At 40.2% G+C, this 20,525-nt stretch overlaps 2 protein-coding genes across 5 annotated transcripts; one reads left to right on the top strand and one right to left on the bottom strand.

The window, feature by feature from the left end:
• Positions 1-935: 935 nt before the first annotated feature.
• LOC137606227 (bromodomain-containing protein 8-like) lies at positions 936-11,719 on the top strand. Of its 4 annotated transcripts, none has more exons than XM_068331391.1 (20): positions 936-1,323; positions 1,721-1,817; positions 2,947-3,016; positions 3,143-3,192; positions 3,323-3,445; positions 3,541-3,621; positions 3,708-3,772; positions 4,666-4,805; positions 5,132-5,326; positions 6,033-6,123; positions 7,272-7,343; positions 7,532-7,662; positions 7,876-8,347; positions 8,467-8,510; positions 8,617-8,843; positions 9,092-9,184; positions 9,285-9,353; positions 9,449-9,731; positions 10,377-10,421; positions 10,531-11,715. In XM_068331391.1, exons 1-20 carry the CDS (start codon positions 1,305-1,307, stop codon positions 10,588-10,590), a joined length of 2,427 nt encoding a protein of 808 aa, XP_068187492.1. In that variant the 5' UTR covers positions 936-1,304; the 3' UTR covers positions 10,591-11,715. The 4 variants fall into 4 exon arrangements, with proteins under 4 accessions (XP_068187492.1, XP_068187490.1, XP_068187491.1 ...); XM_068331389.1 differs by having other exon boundaries at positions 7,194-7,343; XM_068331390.1 differs by lacking the exon at positions 10,377-10,421 and having other exon boundaries at positions 7,194-7,343; positions 10,531-11,719.
• A 287-nt stretch (positions 11,720-12,006) lies between these two features.
• On the bottom strand, positions 12,007-18,885 carry dnajc18 (DnaJ (Hsp40) homolog, subfamily C, member 18). The gene is made up of 8 exons (XM_068331393.1): positions 18,479-18,885; positions 17,071-17,239; positions 15,988-16,133; positions 15,459-15,665; positions 15,027-15,139; positions 14,141-14,250; positions 13,850-14,022; positions 12,007-13,636 (listed from the first exon to the last, which is right to left on the bottom strand). Exons 1-8 carry the CDS (start codon positions 18,603-18,605, stop codon positions 13,512-13,514), a joined length of 1,170 nt encoding a protein of 389 aa, XP_068187494.1. The 5' UTR covers positions 18,606-18,885; the 3' UTR covers positions 12,007-13,511.
• Between the last annotated feature and the right edge of the window lie 1,640 nt (positions 18,886-20,525).

Genomic DNA, 20,525 nt, shown 5'->3' with positions numbered 1-20,525 from the left:
TGGTTGCTTATTTTGCCTAATAATACTGGTCACAAACCAGTTTTTCATGTTCTGTAACATATTCATCGATATAAAGAAAATCTAGCTAGTCACAAAATATAAATATAAACTAGAACAAAGTTAATGATCAGACTTAGAATGTGATATTTGCATATTGTGTGATGATAAAAATAAGGAATTGTTATCAAAGATGAAAAGCTAAATAAAAGATGTTACCTAAATAGCTTTTATTACAATGAGGAAAATTAACATAACCATAACCTTGCAGTGCGCTGTCGCCGCACGGTAAGGTGGTTCAGGGTTCGAGTCCCGCTCTGTTTAGAGTCTGTATGTTCTCCCTGTGTCTGCTTGGGTTCGCTCTAGGTTCTCCGGCTTCCTCCGACCTCACAAAACATGCGCTTCAGGGGAATTGACCGGTTCCAAATCGCCGGTAGGTGTGAGTGTTTGTCTGTCCTTCAATTTTTCATTTCATTAATATCAGTACTTATTAGTACTTAACTAATGACAGAGAAGATAACAGCACCAAAGGACTTTCACTAATACAGTACTGTACAGTGTACCCTCGTTCCTCGCGGGTAATGCGTTCCAGGAACCACGCGCGATAGAACGACTTACTATTTACGGTAATTTAAACGTTTATGAACATTCCCATTACTGATATTAAACCACCTTCTATCTGTATTACCTTTTCCCAAAGCACTTTTGTGTCCTAGACTCATGGAACATAGCGCACTTGCCGTCAGCCAATAAAAATGCGCGTACGGTATCACGTGACTGCCCTCCAAAAATCTGCGATGAGGTGAAGTCGCGAGTGTTGATACTTGTCATTTGAACGTGGGGGCCCTGGCCCCAGGACCGCCGTATGTCTAGACACGCCCCTGTTCACCTCAGCTAGCTTAAAAAAAAGAAAAAAAGAGGATAAATATCGATAGTTAATGCAGTTTTGCAAAATTATTCGTCCAGTTGTTATGTGGTGGATTTTTTTCCTGTTGCGTTTAACGAGAAAACCTGTTTGCTGTGTTCATGGAGAACGTCACAGACGAGTGTTCCTGCTAGCTCGTTAGCTGTTAATCTTTAAGTTACCGAGAGCTAACGGACGCACGAGACTCGTAGACAGCGGTGATCCGGCTACTGGCGCTGATCCGGCTACTAGCTACCGGAGCCCCGCGGACAGCCTCAGCGGTTACAACGGGACCTTCATTGATGTGGAGCTCTGCCGGTCCGTGTGTGTCGTTTTCCGCCAGTGTTTTTAACCGCTGCGTGTCTCTCTACCGGGATGTATAGGATGTGGGGATGACAGGAAGATGGCAAACGGAATTGGGAGTAAGTAATGTTTGCACGTAGTAGATGTCATGGCATGCTATCCGTTAGCAGCGTGTGGTCTCGTTCCGTTCCGTTCCGCTCCATACTTCCAGTCTTCAGCCTCCCGTGGCGTCCTCCTGATTAATGGCTGTTATTATGAGTTGTCAAGTGTCATTTAAATTAGGAGTGACTCTGATTTACGTTTACACTGTTTACACGTCACGCTTGCAGTGCGCTGATTCTGGCCATAGTCAACTCCTGTTATTGTGGATTAACTGTATGTGTCATAGAATTAAAACCGAGATTAAGAGTAATGTCAGTACCGGGCCTGAGAGAGACACCAGAGAGTTTGATCATACATGACATACTGGTTACACCACATAAAGCATGGATCATGCCTTCTCCTGCGCATCCCCAGAACACAAGCTGCTGGTTATTGGACCAACAGAGCCATGGTCAGTGAGGGAGAAGCTGTGTTTGGCCACATCTGTCATGAAGAGTGGAGACCAGAACTGGTACTGGTTTATTTTTTTATTTTTTTTTAATTATTTGATTGTTTTTTATTGTGAATTTATTTGTAAATCTCAGAGTTATTTAACAGTCACACATTTACACTGCCATTTTTGCAGAGGGGACATCTTCTCATCCAGTTTTTAAAAAAGGAGGGATGTTACATAAAATGCCACTTAAAAGTAGAAGGTAATTTTTTATATTTCAAACCTAAATTCAATTGAGTACAGTATAAAGACAACTATGAAGAAAGTTATATTGATACCTTTTCTTACAACTTCAGTTTCCTAGCTGTCCAGGTTTCTGTTGCTGTACTTTGTGCGTCATGAGAGAGGTGCACTTAATTGTTGCACAGATGTACATGAACATCTGCAAATTTGTGCAATTGTGTGTCAAAAAAATGCCAGACTATTTACTCACAATGATTTTTTTCTGTGATTGTCTTCTCAATTTTATTTGTGAATTGAGACCTTCCGGGATGACAGTTCATTCATTCATTCATTCATTCATTCATTCATAAGTCTCATCTTCAGCATTTTATATGAATCCGGGTGAGAGGTGGGGTACACCCTGGACAAGTCACCAGTTCATCGCAGGACCCTGTTCATTGTCAGTGATGATATCACCTGTTACTGATAACCAATAAAGTGTTATCAGTTATCCTCTGAAGTCATCCAATTACACACTTTTGAGCATTCCCAGTCTCTTGTTGTCCGTGTGTCAGCTAATAATAATAATAAACATATATTTTAGTTGATGTCATACAATATTATTCATATTGTATTACTGGTTATAATTGAACAGAATATCCTAAAGGACATCTGAACTGTAGAAATGACTTTAGTTACTGCCCCTAACAGGGTTTTTATCTCCCTTTTAGGTCTTGCTGTTTTCCTCACACTCTTGTCATACATGTCCATAAGATTAAATAACCATAATTTACAATAGAATCTACATTGTGATGGCCTGACATACTACTCCACAATGTTTCCTAGTGCATGCCGGCTTTAAGTTGCATATATTTTGCATTAATCCGCAACTAAAAAAGGTTTAATAGAATAAATATGGACATACTAGATTCAGAAGAAATTAAACTTAATTTAAATAAGACTCGGATTGTCTTCATTTCTGCAGGGTATCAGTCAGTCGAGCCATTAAGCCATTTGCAGAATCCGGGCGACCACCTGACTGGTTTTCTCAAAAGGTACGGTACAATTCAGGTTGACATTTGTAGAACACAAAAGCCCCGTTTGTGACATGTGCTGCAGGTTTACCCAATTCTATTTGTCATCACTAACCTACCCTTGACTCTCTTTTGGCTCTATTTTAGCACTGTGCCTCCAAGTACTCCGAGCTCCTAGAAACAACAGAAACCCCAAAGTGAGCTAATATGTGGCCAATATATCTTAAGTTTTGTACTGTTTAACAAATGCTTTGACAAATGCATTGATGGTGTATCAGAGTACACGGCTGAATGAACAGTAATAACTAAGAATGTACTTAACTTCAGGAGGAAGCGTGGTGAAAAAGGAGACGGGACTGAGACAATAGAGGATCTGATAGTACGGAGGCTGACCGCTGACAGGATTGAAGAACTTAACAAGTTGATTAAAGAGACGAAGGAGAAGCACAGGTGCAGAGGCATCACCTCTAAAACCATGAACACAAATAACCAGAAAATAGCCAGTATCTGTGCTAATATTGGCTGATGTGTCAATTTTTTCACAGGAAGCTAAAGAGGGAGGCTGAACTGATTCAAGCAGGACATCTAGATTCCAAATTAGAAAAGTTATGGGAGGAAACTCTGCAGTAAGATGCTAGAAATGTATAATCTGATCTGTTTTTCTATTATAAATCTCTTTTTGTAATGTTTAGAATGATCGTATGTCTTTTAGGAGGAAGAAGCTGGAAGAGGAGGAAGCACAGCTGAAAAGAAAAAACACAGATGCTGCCTATCAGGGTATCTCCTCCTTATTTAAGGGGTGTTTTGGGTAAAATATGTAATTATATGTTAATATGCTCCACACATTATATACAAAACATTATCATCTGTAGAAGTGATTGAAAAAGAAAAAAGAATAACTTGTCCATGTCTTATTTGTTTAACAAACTTTTTTTTTCTGTTCAGAGCCTCCAAAAAACCCCCATTTAATTCATTTCAGATAGTATTCTTAGGCTCAGCTCAACATTGCTAGTTTTGGTCAATTTGTTCTCCCAGCCTCAGATGGTTTTAGTCAGATTCAGTAATTTATTCTCATGAGCAGGACAACATGCATACGGTTAGCTCGTTATCACACTGGTATAAATGATAAAGTAATCAAAGGGAATATGATCAGTTGTATTTATGTCCTTGTCTCGAACAAAGTGGAATGTTTTTTCAGGAATCTTTCTGCACACAACAAACAATTGCTGAAGTGGTGTTTTTTTTGTATTTAGAAGGATTTTCATTTGAATATTTTGTGATTTTTTTGGTTATATGTTAAAGTTACATTCATTTGTGAGTAGGATTGATCTTAAATGAATGTTAACAGAACATAAAATTCCTAAAATTTAATGAACATATCTCTCACATTCAAGAAACTTTTTTTTTTTAAATATTATGGTTACTAAAACTATGCAAAATACAAAAATTACACTAACAAGCAATTTAAATATAATCCGTCTAGGTGACATTCTTCACTCAGATGCAGTGTTCAGTATTTCATGTTGTAGACTGTTAGATTAGCTTCTGCAGATTCCTAGTGCTAGCGTGTCTGACTATAAACAGGATAATAATCCAGTAGTGGAAGTTAAATATCAGCTTTTGTATGACTGATAAGAAAATATTCTCTCTGCGGGACCTCCCTCTTCCAGCCAGGCAGGTGGCAAAGAACGCATCTAAGCAAATGTCAGGCATCACCATCCGTTCCCCCTCAGACTGCTCCCTGAGCCAGGAGTTCAGGCCAGGTGAGCCACTGGAGTGCTTGACGCTGGATCTTGCTTCGGCTAAGAATGTAAGTCACTGAATATTATAAAAGGTCTGCACTCCTTTCCTTTAATCACATGAATGTCTTGCGGCATAAAAAATACTAATAGGAAATGTAAAGCTTATGTTAAAAATCCAAATAGAGTTTTAAACTTTGAGATGCACCTTAAAAATACATGTGAGCATAAAAACTGACTTGAATAACATGAGCTTTGTTAATTACCTAACAAACATTGTTTTAATATTCCCTACCATCCCAAGAAACGCCTTAATATAAGAGCTGACTTTGCATTTATCACTGAAAGTGTTATGGAACATGATTTCACCCCCCCACCCCCCACCCCCCTTCTGTAGCATTCAAGATCGGTCGTCAGGTTAATGACAATCTCTGCGCCCCTTGATCCTGGTAAGGATAACTTAAACCACAGCTCACTTTTCGATGACCACACCCAGAAGACGCGCCTGGTCCAGAAAGCCACACCGTCGCCATCCCCGCTCCTGTCCGAGTTACTGAAGAAGGGTAATATTTTGGCCACAAATTTCAAATTGGTATGTACAAAGCCCTGTCTGCGGGACAGCATGTCTTTATTTTACCTTTGTGATTAGTTAAAATGCACCAATATCAATACCAGGTCCCTGATGTACACCATTTACATGAGGAGACTTAGACAGACATCACATACATGTCACTTTGTGGCACAATGCTAAGTGTTATGGTCGATAAATCAATTTTGGAAGTTTCTAGACATTTTGTTAATCCTGAAAACATCCAGCCATCAAAAATCTGTCAGTCAGCAGTTCACATATGACTCAATCTTAATTGGCAGTTTTCACTTTAAGGCTTTATGAAGTATAAACTAGTTCCATTCCATCTCAGACCAAAGGTCTCCAGCAGTGATTACTGAGTAGTGGCTGTCTAGAAATATCCACTTGTTTTATTTGAGTTCTGTTGTTTATCTTTTAGTTCGTCTTAAAGTTTCCTTCACACATTCTTCTGCTAACATTTCTGCTCTAACCTGTGATGCCACCTGTAGGCTGTAAATTAATATATATAATATAAGCACAGATAGGTCCCCATCAGATGTTTATATGGATTTGTATGTATGAAATGAACATCAGTGTAAAAAATTGTGTGGGAATCATCATTTTAGAAGTGTAGAGGTTGATACATAAATGTTGTCACATGACGTGGAGTTTATGAACCATAAAACAGACAAAACAGTTGTGAAATGTTTTTTTATTTACTGTGTCTCAGCTTGGGGAGGGGGAGCTGTCCGCAGTCAATGCCACAGGAGGACAAGATGTGCAGCTCAGTCCACCTGGTCAGCTTCTCTCCCAGGCAGCAGGTACAGACAACTGCATAGAGTTCAGGCTTCTTCACACTGAGCTACAGAAATGTAAAGTTAAAAATAGAAAGTCCAACAGCACATGCCTCCACCAACACCATTACCATTACAATTGGAGCAAATTGGAAATAGTTTCTAATGTAAACAGTCATCAGAGACCTGTCTACATAGAAAACAAGATTACATTAAAGGGTAGTAGAACAGGTCTTACATTAAAGTTCTAAATATTTAGTCATTCAAATAATTCTTGATATTTTGCTTTAAATAGTAAATGATATAGAGAAGATGAGTCATCATTCGTAAATCTAAGCAGACTAAATATTCTTGATCTCTTTAAAATAATGCCATCTCTAAGAAGGAGGGGGGCCGAAGCCACAGGGTCATCAAGGTCGACCGAGAAGGGATAGACTAGGGGGGCCTGGGACGCACTGGGGATGCACTGTGGGATACTTTTGGGGTCCTTAGTGACAGTTTACAGCTCGGTTCATCCACGTGTTCTGATCCTACATTGTCTACATCTAATGCTTCTGTCATGTTCCTATGCTTCCTTTTTATGTTAGGTTCCTCTGTTTTTCTGTTGTTCTAATTATGTCATGTTAATTATGAAATTTGTGCAACGTCTTTTGTCTGTGCTAATCACTGTTATGTGTATTTATCTTGTATGTTTTGTGAGCAGATGTCGCCCTGAATTTCCTTGGGATTATTTTGGAATATATCTATCTATTATATTTTACAAATCACAGAAAGTCTTACAATACAAACTGTTTGTTAATTCAATCATACTCACATCCAGATATGTTATTGTAATCGATCAAAACATTTTTCAGCTCTTTTGAACATAGTCAGATAGACGGACAGAGAAAAGCAATCTCAGGTGTTGAGATTCCAGAGAAAGATTCAGAATATCATTGAGTTCATGACATTTAAATCCAATAAAGGAGAAGTGGGTCGTTTTAGTGGAATCGATTATATTTTCTTGTTTCCTTGTGTTGGCTGTGTGCTAACACAGGATTTACAGCTGCTAATCTCAAATCTGCATTGTCCTGTTAATGTGAATGCTTGAACGGCAGGTGCCCCCATGCTCTCTCGGCTCCTAGAGCCGGGTCCCACCCAGATCCCTCCCCCGTTAGATCTTGTGGTCTGTGCAGACTCCCCATCCATGGCTCCTCTCTCTGCTGCCACACCTGTTTCTGTCGACTCTGCTGCCTCAGTACACACAGGTTGGTCCACATCTGTCAAAAGCACTGAACACATCAAACACATGCTTCACCTTATATTCTTCATATCAGACTCTAAATTTGTCAACCAATGTTTTGTTACAGTTTAATTACAGTACAAATAGAAAATGCATAAATTTACTTATTTTGATACTGCTCCTTGTTTAAATTTGTATCTTATCTGTTTGCAGAGGTGCAGATAGACGTCTCTGCAGAGGATAAGGTGTCAGAGCTCAGTGAGGAGGATGGATCTGTGACCTACATGGGAGATGAGCTGGACCTAAAGACAGTGGGAGACATTATTGCCATCATTGAGGACAAAGTATGAAAAACACAAATGGTTTGAAATACATTTGCAGCACTACTGACAATACCTGAACAAAAGTACCTGTAATACCTGCGTGAGATTTTAAAGGAATGTATTACCTCTTGAGTCATGACAACGTTCTCCTCATGTGTTGAATTCTATGGGAATAACAAATGTGAAAAGAAAGCTTAATATTTAATCACTAGTGTCCTCTCTCATCTTCTCCAGGCAGATGAGACTGTGGAGGCTTTGGATGCAGCTGCAGTTGAGGCTGCTCTGTTACTGTGTGAAGAGAACGGCCACGCTTTTTCCAGTGCCTGTGGGCCCTTCCAGCCCCACGAGTCTTACCCCTCAGTGCCCACAGGGGTCGCTCAGTCCTTGCCAACCCCGTCTCTTCACAGCAGCTTGGGGGAGAAGACAGAAACGTCTGAAGTTCAGGGTAGGACTTTGGCCTCGCTCTCCTCTTTGTGCAACAGTCGAGAAAACTGTCTTGCGGCATTCTCCACGGGACCGAGGAACCTCACCCCCACCTCCTCATCTTCCTGCGACTTGAAGAGCTTGCGTCACTGCCACACTGGAACACCTCCACAGCCTGAGGCGAAGAGACTGGACACCAGGGGGATGGTGCATCAGACCTATGTCACCATCCAACGTGAGAGTAAGAAATGGGAACGGCAAAGATCAGAGGAACCCCATGGAGGTACAGTATGCACACCCTCGCATGAAGACTAGATTTTCCCTTGCTGCATAACATGAAGTTGGCCTGCAGTTTTTTATTTTACATTTTCATCTAATTATTAATCTTTTCTGTCCCGGCAGACTCAGTATTAGAAGTTAACACACTGACAGGAAGACAATCCAAGGTATAACATCCAGCGGAGCGAACACGATGCTTGTTAATGGTGCCATAAAATGCAGATTCATAGCTCTACGGTTCTTTTATATCTTTCTTCTTTGCTGGACACGAAGGCAGTGGATGGAACAAGTGTTGGGCGAGGAAAGACTCCCTCAGGGATTAAAGTGCACAGCGAGGTCAATGGTTTAGAGGAATGTGGAGAAGAAGAGGGTGACACGATGGAGAGATTTTCTTCCGAGCCAGATGGGGAGGATCGGTTTAGCCCGCAAGCAGCTTCCATATCTCTGCAGCTCCACACAAATGCAGACTCCATCCCCAGCAGCCCCGCCTCGTCACAGTTGTGAGTGAGACACTTTCAGATAAATACAGCAAATGAATGAAATCTTTAAAGAGAAAGCGGTGAAGTTTTCTCACAGATCGTGTTTTAAGATGAGACGGCTGGTTTTCATTTTCATGATCTGGCAAAATGTGTTCCTCACAGATTCGGCTGTAGATCAGGTTGTGCTCGATAAGACTTTCCTTCTCATCTTTTCTATTTACAGTGTAAATTTTACATTGTCGTCACCCTTACCTATTATCTTTGTACAGTTCAATGTGCAGTGAAGACCTTGAAGCTCTACAGGCTCATAAGATCTGGAAGAAAGCCATAATGCTGGTGTGGCGGGCAGCAGCCAATCACAGGTCAGACTGTGACTCCTAACAATACTACCAGTCAATGATGCTCAGAGGGTTGAGTCTTGTGTTATTATTGAAACAAGTAATTAATGTGCAACTGTCGCAGGTATGCAAATGTGTTTCTGCAGCCAGTAACAGAGGAAATTGCCCCTGGGTACCACAGTATTGTGCACAGGTAAGCATATCATTTGTTTCACGTGTTATACTTTATATAACTACATTCACAGCTCATCCGTCACACAGACTTTCTCATTACCTTCGGTCCTTTAGGCCCATGGACCTGGCCACCATAAAGAAGAACATTGAGACGGGTCTTATCCGAACCACCGCCGAGTTCCAGAGAGAAATCATGCTGATGTTTCAGAATGCAGTCATGTACAACAGCCTGGATCATGACGTGTACCACATGGCCGTGGAGATGCAGCGCGATGTCCTGGAGCAGATCCAGCAGTTTCTAGCCACGCAGCTCATCATGGAGACGTCAGAGTCCGGCATCACCGCCAAGAGCCTGAGGGGCCGTGAAAACACACGCAAACAGGATTCCACTGACAAGGTGCTTCACTAGACATTTGTCAAAAGCAGAGAGTTCAGAAAAAGACACAAGAGTGAGACAACACGCATCAACAGGTTGATTTAAGGGTAGAAGATACAAGTGAAGTTCAGACATCAACATCAACACTTTAGTTACATCTGATATTGAACGCTGTGTTACCGTTGAACTAGTTATAAATAAGATAGAAAGCTGACTCTGACAAAAAGACGACTTGTTGTTCACTTAGGTGGAGGTGAGACGAGACTTAAACAACTTTTTTGCGTTTTGAAAAATGGTAAGCCACAGAAAAGCATCTGAGGTGAAACTAGTGTTAGTTTTGGGACAAGTGAAGAAGCACAACTTCATCCATCTCCCTGCCACCTAAAACCTCTCTATAGAGAACCCAGCGGCCCCATTCCATCTGAAAGGTGTGTGAAGCACTGGAAATGCTGAAGGCGGACCTCCATATGTGATTCCGTGAAGAAATCCGTCTTTTCTAGAACCCCTTTTGTTTCTGACATCGATGAGCCTAGCCTTCTTATCAGTTTGAGTCGGCCGAGTTACAGAAGTGTGATGTTCTGAAAGACGCATTCGAGCACAACAGTCTCATTGACCTCGATCAAATGTTGTGCGGCGGCTCTGATGTAGATCGTTCTTCTCTTACAGGACTCTGTCTCCATGTCCTCTCCTGCCTTCCTCCTTTCTCTTTTTGTAAGTTCTTTCTTTCCTTCCTTGTTGTGGATTCGTTTGTGAAGCACTGGTGTCGGTTCAGTGTCCAGTCTGGTCTAATAGATTTGGGTTTCCCTGTCTTTCTCTGCAGGATGGTGGCACCAGGGGGCGCCGTTGTGCCATAGAAGCTGACCTCAAGATGAAGAAATGAACGTGTGAAAACAATTTGACATTTTCCCCCTTGTTGAAGTGAAAGATGTGATTCCATATGACTGAATTTATTCTCTGTCATTTGCACAGGTCCTTACCTTAAAAAGTGTGTACTGTAACCCTCACCTGCACTCTATATTAAATGTGTACTGTGTTGTGGAGAAGCTCATTTCTTCTGAGACAACCTTGCAGACATGGATTACATATTGTGTAATCCCAGATTACTAGAATGGCAAGGTCAAACATAAACTCATCTGCAGATGAGGAAGATTTAACCTGCTCCGAATAACATCAGGTGATATAAATGAAGGTAAAAATTACTGCTAGTGTACAAACTGGCTGAAAAGCATGGTGGACAAAAATGCTTGACAAGGTAAAAAATGGAAAACCAGAAGCCAAATTTTCTGATCAATCAAACATTTCTGACAGGAGTAGCATGGAACTTTAAAATGTTTTCATTGCTGGTATAAAATCAGATGAGTTTCTCTTATGATTTCTGATTTGATAAACTTTCACGTTTTTTTTATGTATGACCCTGGTCTGTGATTGTTGTCTGTGCTACACTTCCTGTGAAACAGTGCCCACATGCGTATTCTGAATCACTCAGTATTTTCTGAGAAAATGTTCAGTTAATTCTCATATATTTTACAATTAACAAGAGCCCTGACCCACTAATGTCACCTAGACCAACACTAAACACTGCAGTAACCATCACCTATTTACTAACCTTGTCTCACTTAAATGTAATTGGTAAAGAGCATTCGGATGAAAAGATGGGGTCTGGGGGATTGTATGGAAAAAGAAAACCTGATATTCCTATGAAGCAATTCAAGAGTGTGTTTTTCATACCTTACTTTATTAAACAAAGCTCTGCTCTGCTGTACTCATGACACTGACGTTAAAATTTCTAAATCAGGGAAATGGTTTTCTCAGGAATGGGTTTAGGAAGCAGTGGCAACTGTCAAACAAGCTCTCCTTTTCTTGTTGGGTTTATATGGGAAGGACAGTCGTCCTGAAGGGTCCCATCATGATGTGGGACCAGTGATGATTACTTTTTTTTTTTTGCAAGCTTTGTTCAGTTTGTGTTCAGTGTTACAGATTAGCATGTTCAATAAAGCATTTCTATAGCTTTTACTCAGCCTGAGACAACTTTTTTTTAAAAAGATGCCACATTGCCTGTATCAACTCATTATTTAATTTTTCCATCTGAAAGTATACATTTGTTAGATTGGTTGTAACGGAAGTATTAAACTGAGATGATCACTAGTCCAGTTTGAGATTATCAGCCTATATAAATTGAAAGCCTTGGCTAAATGTACCCCTCTCCTAAAGCACAATGTGTGGCCTGCCGTTAGCATCTGCGAGCTAACATTCGGAGTTAAATCAATATAAATAAATCACATGGGGCGGCATCATCTTGTGGTTATATGTTTAATTTTCTGCTTTTCTTGGCTGAAAACATGTGGCTCAAGTGTCCTACCACACTGATTACTGCATCACAGTAAAAGTTGGAGAAGATTGTGAATTAGTGTGGACCTGAATATTCTAACGATTTAACATGTCAGTTATTATGAAGGAGTGTTCACACACAAAAAAAATATTTAACAAATCAAACACTCACTGGGGTGCATGCAACAGGAAGTGGAACACAAGATTAAATAGAAAATTAAAAAGTGCTTGAGATGAACCTGAAAGTTTTACAAATATGAAAACGGCTAAGGCAGTTTGGCAGTCTTAATGCACAACAGCAATTATCAATATCTGTATTGGATGTGAATGATCTGGGGTTGACAAAGATAATTCCACAACCTTAGCGCCCTATTAAAAAAAAAAAAAGGTCCGCTTGCTGGTTTCTCTGTGACAGATCTTTACTCACTTTCACAGATATTTCAAAGAATTTTGAAGTTTTAAACAAATTTTGTTTGAAGTGAAAACAGGTTGTAAATGAAAGTGTTGTCTGACAGCAAAGTTCCTCCAGCTTGTGGAAGGTTTAAGATGTAGAAGGTGCTGGATGATAGTTAAGCTGTGGAGACCTTGCATATACAGCAACAGCATGCTGGACTGTGACTGGGTTATTTTTGGTTTAGGTGGACTCTTTGCTAGTAACGACTAAAATGTAAAAAATATAACTTCTTTTTGAAACACGAAAGTCATTCCTTGAATTTAAACCTCTAACATATCAGCAGAGAAAATACCAGTTCCTCTCTCCCTGAAGCTTATCGACCAATCAGGCGTGGATGCAGGGATTGGAAAGCTTTAAAGGAAACTCCTTTTTTTGGCAACTAAAATCTTTTTTTTTTCCAGTAGAAACATTAATAAGAAAAATACTGTCATCAACACATTACACTACTTTGCCTCATCTCGCTGCAGCGCCAGAGATCAGATTGCCTGATTCCCCCATAGTAAAATTATCTTACTAATAAATAAAAAGGTCCTTTCATTGCACAGTGCATAAAATCTAGGATCTGTCAAAACATTAGTGTTTTTATATGTAGTTAACTTCCACGATTATTAAATAAATAAACCTAAAATTCCAGCAGGGACACAAAAACATCCAAAAAATAAATACAGGTGAAGAAAAAAACATGTGAGCATACGAATGCCTTCATAACCCCAAAGGGACACCTATTAAGTCATGCCATTTCTATAAGAAAGTTCATAGGCTCTGAGACAAACACGCTGCCACAGTGAGTTTGCACTGAAACCACAGCCGTTTCCGGGTTTGCAGTGAACATGCAACTCTTGATTTCTACCATCGAAGACGAGGGAAGGCACGTTGTTTCCAGTGGCGTGATCTCCCACTGGCTGCGCTGTACCTTAGAGGAATTTCTTTACAAAGTGGCCAGACTACAGGACAAATTACAGACTGGACTTCAGTAAAATATTGTAAAGTCTGTAAAGAAAACCCGCGTTCATCAGTCTTCATTTGCCCCTCTGACGGCTGACCAATCGATGCAGCTTCTCACAGTTGTCCAGCCTCATCGACTCTGCCTTCTGCTTTAAGCGCTCGTCGCGGTACAGCTGTCCGAGGTTCGCCAAGTCCGATTCTAAAAAACGAGGAAAAAAAGAAAAGAAAAAGTGAAGACGCATCGCAGCTACTCGTAATATCCACATACATTTCAAAGAATAGTTCAACTTCAATTAAGTTCTTCACTATCCTGTCTTGCTTTGCTTAAATCTTCCTTTTCGTATCAGAACACTTTACATGTTGTCTGGTATCAGCCTAGCTGACACCCTGAATCAGTTGAACTGCTTCTTACTTTGCTGTTTCTCTTTCCAGCAGCTGTTCTGCAGATATTCTATGTAGTCGTTCTCGATGGTTTTCTCCAGCTCGTCCAGCGCGGCTCCGCGGTATTCCTTCTCAAAACTTTTATCCACATAGTATGGTACGCCCATGTGCTGCGTTTCCCTCGACACCACCAGTCCCATGGCCCTGGAACCCAAAAACATTACAAAAATATACTGTATGGTGCATCTATGGTGTCATCCACAGTGAACCCAGGAAGTGATTAAATGTCACTGGGGTGCGGTTATTGGTTAGCCAGACTCACGGTTTATAGAAGAGACTGTAGGGCGGGTTAGTGGCCATCATCTGAGTAAACACTGATATGAGGATTAGCACCAGCACAGGGAGAAGCTGCAGGAAAGCTGTGAAGGTGTTCTGAGGAAAGATGACATCAGCACAGATTACAAAAGCATTCAGTAACACATGTCGGCCATATTTATACAGTCGTGCAACGTCTGAAGAAAACCTTCATCTTCAAATGCAATAAAGGCGTTAGTTAAGGAGGAAATAAATATAAATAGTCCTCAAAATACAAACACTCAGTGACATAAAAGCACAGGCTAGTGAAGGTAGTGATAGTGGTGACCAAATGTCTGATGACAACTCTGTCTGACCACAATAACTCCTCACTCCTCCTCTTCCTACTGTACTGTAGCATGTAGCTACATGCTACAGTACCGTAAATTGGATCATCAGCATCAACAGCTGACTCTGAGTGTTGTTGGATGGGCTTAAAAAATGGTTGTAGAGTTCCTTGAATTGTTATTTTCGTCTTCTCCTCGTGGGTTAAATTATAATTCAGATTAGTTTACTGCAAACTAATCTGAATTCAAAACAAACACGAATGGTACTTTTGTATTTAGAGTAGTAATAACAATTAAAAGAGCACAAATGGTGAGTGTAGATTGAAATTTGATAAAAAAGAAACACTTCAACTTATGTACAACCTCTTGGAACCAATTGTGTTTGTATGTTGAGGACTACCTGTACATGAAATGAAATTAAACATGGGGAAAGGCCACAGATGTATCACGTCATTCATAATCTCAGGTACACGTTGTTAGAATAATCCTTTATTTCTTAGAAAGTATCAGAGAGTGATCAGGTGATTGCTCGACAGAGATTTCTCTTTGTGTTTTTGAGTCACTGACCTGACTCTGGTTGTCCTCCACCACCTCCTCACGCCTCTCATACGCACGGCGGCGACGAGGCTGATAGAACTGAGAGTAGGAGGCTCCCTGGTTTGTGTACACATGGATATTTCCTGGACAAAGACAGAGATACACACAGTTCTGTAGCATCAACACTTCCACAACTTAAATCATCTCGTCTGTGAGAAAATTGATGGATGGGAAAATAAATAAATAAATAAATAAATATATATATATATATATACACACACAATATACAACTCATACATGGTTAGTTAATGTGTTATAGAGTCAATTATGCAGAGTAAACTAGAATCAGATAGTGAGACAGCTAGATGTCAACATCCTGATGGGGTCTTTATCAGCGTAAACCCTCTCTTGACCTCCTGTCACGACGTAACACTTCATGCAAGCAGCCTCTCAAACACAAACCTGTGGGGAACCTTCCTCCAAAGAAGATGTTGAAGAGTTCCTCGGGAGAAATATCGGCCTCAAAGTCTCTGTGGAAGCTTCGGTAGTGTCCGTGGCGGCTGTGACCGGAGGGCTGGGAGACATTCTGAGCTGCAGACGCGTCTCCGTACTGATCGTACTGCTGCCTCTTCTCCGGGTTGCTCAGCACTGCGTAAGCGTTGCCTATCGCTGTTTGAGAGAGAAGGGTTGTGTTCGGTTGTGGCTCACCTTAAGTTTTCATAATCTGCTGCAAGGAATCCTTAAAAGGAAAATACACTGAACCAAGGTTATATTTAAGTGTTTCAGTTCCTGAGTCTGTAGAAAATCGTCTCTGGCTGGACATCCAGATAAAATGTGGAAATTGTTTGAATAATCTTACTTAACTTGCGCTTTTTACTGTAGATGAACAGCTAGTCTTCTTCTCTTCATTTTATCCCACATTTTATCTCACCATCTGCACCCCACCCCCTTCACCCCCACCAGCATGTTCCTGATCCTCCCATTTGTGTACCTTTGAAAGCGTCTGTCGCTCCAGGAGCAAAGTTCTTGTCGGGGTGAAATTTAAGAGCCAACTTCCTGTACGCCTTCTTCAAATCTTCATCGCTGGCATCTTTAGAGACACCAAGGATTTCATAAAAGTCCTTGCAATTCTTTATCCTGCAATTTAAAAAAAAAAAAAAAAGGTATTAGATGTCAGAGAACAAACCTGAGCTTCCAAGCCGAGGGAGGAACTGTCTGTCAATCCTGTGAGGTTACTGTCTACACTCATCACACCGTAATTTGATTTCATGTGTGATGAGTGTGAATAATTACACCACGAAAAGAGCTGGTGGTCCCTGTCACCACCACCGTGTGGATGTTTGTGTGAAAAGGTGAATGCTGACTAGTGTTGGGAACACCTTGAGTAATCAGAGTGAGAAAGCACTATATAAGAACAAGAAGTCCTCAAGATACAAGCAACCCAACTTACAAATAATTGTAGATACAAACAACACACACCACCATATCTGATTACAGTAGTTCTCCATTCTACCGATGACGTGTTTCTTGTTGGTTTTTCTAGCTTGGGAGTTTCAATTTAGCAAAAATGTATTGTGTGTTAGCGGATGCTGTCAGCCAATAGCATGCGCGTACGGTATCACATGACTGTCTACTAAAAATCCATGATGTAGTGAAGCCGTGTACCTTGAAGCACGAATAAGCGAGGGATTGCAGTACAGTATTTTATTTTATTATGTGTTGTTTTTATGTCCTGTTACTGTTTGTGGTGAGTCTTAGGGGATAATACTTTAGTATTTAGAGTATTAATGACATTTAAATGACATCAACTGGTGATTACAGACTGAAACTGAATAAATAACAACTTACAAAGACTTCAGCTTCTGAACAGCCTCTTAGAACCCGTTGTGTTAGTAGGTTGAGGACTACCTGTACAGTCGGGTAACCATTTACATGTGTTACCAGCACAGCCCTTACATTTGCATTCCTTGGTGTGATATTTACTCAGTGCATGTCACACAACTAAAGTTATGAAGTATGGTGATGAGCACTGTGGAAGGGTGAGTCAGTACAGAGGTGAAGACTCTTGCCGTACCTGAAGACACCCTGTCGTTGCTCCTCCGTGTAGCTCTTCTTGTCATCAACGCTGGCCTGGCTGGTTTCGCTGTGCCTGAAGTCCTCATCTCTCCAGCCTGCTGGCGGAGGCACGTGGTTTGTCTCTGGAGACGCTGTGCCTCCATTCTGTATGATGGCATCTATCAGCACTGCAAACATCAACAGAGAGAGAGGTCAGGGGAGTTCATTATGAGTCATGAAAGACGGTTATCTATAAGGCAGGCATTCACACGCAGACTGGTGACACATTAAAAGCCAAAAAACAACATGGAGCAGCGAGACGTGAGGCTGACGAAAGCCTCCAGAGTGTCGTAAAGCCTGGTTGACGTAGAAAGACACTCATCTGTGAAACTCTTCTTCCAAAGGTCTGATCTCAGGTTCAGGTTTATCTTTGTGTTACATCACTTATTCTTTGAAGAATACACAACGCTTTTGGAAAAAGAAGACAGTTATTTGAAAGTACATCACTTGAAAGTAGAATTCTGCTCCATTCTTTCTGGATAGGACTTCTAATGCTCAACAGGCTGAGATCTCTGTTGTCAAAATACACAAATTATCATCTGCCACACACCTGCAATGAGGGAAATAAGATCTGAGAGCGTATTGTTCCAAACCCTGCATGTACGTTCAGCATTAATGTTCCGTACTAATGCCACAGGCAGTAACATCATCAATGCTGGCCCATGTAAGAATATCCTTTTAATGTAATCCAAAGCTGTTTAAATCGATCCACTGGACATGATTTAAACAGCTTTGGATAACCATGACCTGGATAACTGAGAACCTACACAGACATTTTTAAAGTAGTGTCACCTGAGGGGTCAAAGGTCACACCTCCATGGTTTTCATGCTTGACTGCATGAAAACCAGGAGATGTGACATAATAACAGTAGATGGTGAAAACTTTTCATTCATTGTTTGGTTCTCTGTATCACCTCCACCTGTCTATATGTGGAACAGAAGTTTTAAACTTAACCTATAACCTCTTTTTACTGTCATCAAATCGATTTAATGTCAAAAAAGTCAAACAGATGATCACAATCTGTTTTATTGCTTTTTTCTTTTTTTTTACCTTTACGGTATGAGGTTATATTCAACTGTAATCCACAGCTCATAATAACACTGCTGCTGGAGCAACTAACCAGGTACGGCAATGAGATCTGAACAGCCTGCAGACCGAGGTGACTTCTCTGAGGAAGGTGATCCTCATCAACCATTAACACCAGCATGCACACTGCAGAAACTGCCCCTGCCCTTCATGTTCTAAAGCCGTGTGCACCCACTCCGGGACCGAGTGCTGTTAAGTAACAGACTAGGTGAAGTTAGCTAGCTGCAGCAACGTTAGCTCGCCATCCAGCCTCTTTAGAATGTGCGTCAGTCGGTCTTACCCCTGGCCCGGGTGCTGGGGTAAATGTTCTGGGCTTCATGCAGCAGCTGCAGCGCCCGGTCCTTCCGTCCGGACCGTAAACACAGCTTTGCCTTCTCGATCAGCCGGTCCGCCTCGTCTTTATCCATTTCACCGTTTTCACCCTTAACGGAGCTATTTCTTGCGGTCTACGGAGGTCTGTCCCAGAGAAAAGAGGGCATATATCGTATGGCAAGCCGCTGCGGCTAACGCTGGCTATCCGGTTAGCTTCCCGCGTGGCAACACCTTTACGCGGGTGGGAGTCGATGGGTGCTGCTGTCGGGCTGCAGACGGGCCGGCCGACGGGCCATTTTCGGACAGGCTGGCCGCTCTACCGTCAGATAGTAACGCTAGCTCAGCGGCTAACCCTGACAGCGGACACCGCGACAGACGGGCTGGAGGCGGGGCGGACGTGACGTCATATCCTCTCAGTAAACGCTAGGTCTTGATATGACATTATAGTTTATATATATACTGTATATATATATATATATATATATATATATATATATATGTATATATGTATATATATGTATATGTATATATAGATATGTATATATATGTACAGTATATATATATATGTGTGTGTGTATGTATGTGTATATATATATATATATATATATATATATACACACACACATACTGTATATATATATATATATATTATATGGTAATTACTATATTTACAATGCTTGTATGTTTATTAATATTATAACGAGTTTTATAAATTTAATGGACAATACTTTTAGAACCCGGAGGATTCCGATCATATGAGTATACAGTACAGCCATGATGCGTTCAAGGACCTACAGCATGGATTTGATAGACCCAATTTAATTATTTTAATAACATTTATATAATTGCACAGATGCTGTGGGCTGCAGTGACATACAGTAATTAGTATCTATCTATTAGTCTGTCTGTCAGTCCGTCCATCCGCCCGTCCGTCTGCCAGTCTGTGTCTAATGATGATGATGATTATAACTGTACTAAATATTATTATTAGTTGTCTACGTTGTGAAGTAACACATTAATAATTCTGTTGTGGAATCTTTTAGCCGCCATATCTGAAAATAAATTTGGATAAAGACAGTTTTGATAAATGCATCAGAGTTAAAAACTATAAAAACATATTTTTGTTCATGCATATTTTATTCAAGAGTAAAAAATGTGATCTGTCCCATAGGGCATGCTTACAATGTGTGAATCATTTAGGAAGTCAAATGCGAAAACATATTTCTATAGATAATAAAAAAATGTTGTGAGATAAAATCCATTATAATTGTTTGTTAAAATATGCATGTAGACCGTACAATAGCCAGAAACAGAGGAAGGAAAATAACCATAAGCTAAATTGTAACAATAATATCATCAGTAAATATAACCAGAGTACAATGATTCCTTTTTAAACATAAGTGCGACACATGATTTTCTTTGTGTCCATTTACATCTGAAAACCATGCTATCATGCTTTGGCAGCCTGAAAGTTGCTTTTCATTGAGATTATATTCATTCACACTATTGAACAATTTCTGTACATCGTTATAACAAAACATAAATAAAGGCTTCACACCTCAAAAGAACATCTCTGCATATGATAATAAATAAATATAAAATTAAAAGCATTGGTAATAAATAACAGATTGAAAAATGGACAAAATCAATAAAAGGAAGCCTATTTATAAAACGTATAAAACAAGACAAATAAAACTACAAATATTATTCAAAAATAAAATAATTCAAGTTTACTATTTGAAACACAACTATCACAATTATAATCTCACGTAACAATTAGGAACTTAATTGCATGCATTGATGCGTTCCGTACCATAGATGCTGTGTTAAAAATTATTTTTTTTATCCATCTTATTTCACATACCCTTATCATTAAATAGAAAGGTGAAATATAAAGTAGAAAAAATATTAATGTATGAAAGGAAATTCTAGAAATTCATGTGATCTCATGTGTGACTTATGGTTCTGAATTCACCGTTAATGACTTTCACAAACTATTTATTTTGAAGTGACGC

The sequence above is a fragment of the Antennarius striatus genome, chromosome 13, assembly GCF_040054535.1.
Source record: "Antennarius striatus isolate MH-2024 chromosome 13, ASM4005453v1, whole genome shotgun sequence".
Lineage (NCBI taxonomy): Eukaryota > Metazoa > Chordata > Actinopteri > Lophiiformes > Antennariidae > Antennarius > Antennarius striatus.
This window is presented reverse-complemented; position numbering and strand designations above follow the sequence as displayed.

Excerpts from the sequence above, each read along its gene's own strand:
- dnajc18 (XM_068331393.1), bottom strand. The coding sequence starts at position 18,605 with ATGGATAAAGACGAGGCGGACCGGCTGATCGAGAAGGCAAAGCTGTGT. Across the intron at positions 15,666-15,987 it reads AGCGACAGACGCTTTCAAAG|CGATAGGCAACGCTTACGCA; the intron begins GTACACAAATGG and ends TCTCTCAAACAG. Across the intron at positions 14,023-14,140 it reads TACAGTCTCTTCTATAAACC|GGCCATGGGACTGGTGGTGT; the intron begins GTGAGTCTGGCT and ends TTTGGGTTCCAG.
- LOC137606227 (XM_068331389.1), top strand. Across the intron at positions 1,818-2,946 it reads AAGAGTGGAGACCAGAACTG|GGTATCAGTCAGTCGAGCCA; the intron begins GTACTGGTTTAT and ends TCATTTCTGCAG. Across the intron at positions 8,844-9,091 it reads AGCCCCGCCTCGTCACAGTT|TTCAATGTGCAGTGAAGACC; the intron begins GTGAGTGAGACA and ends ATCTTTGTACAG.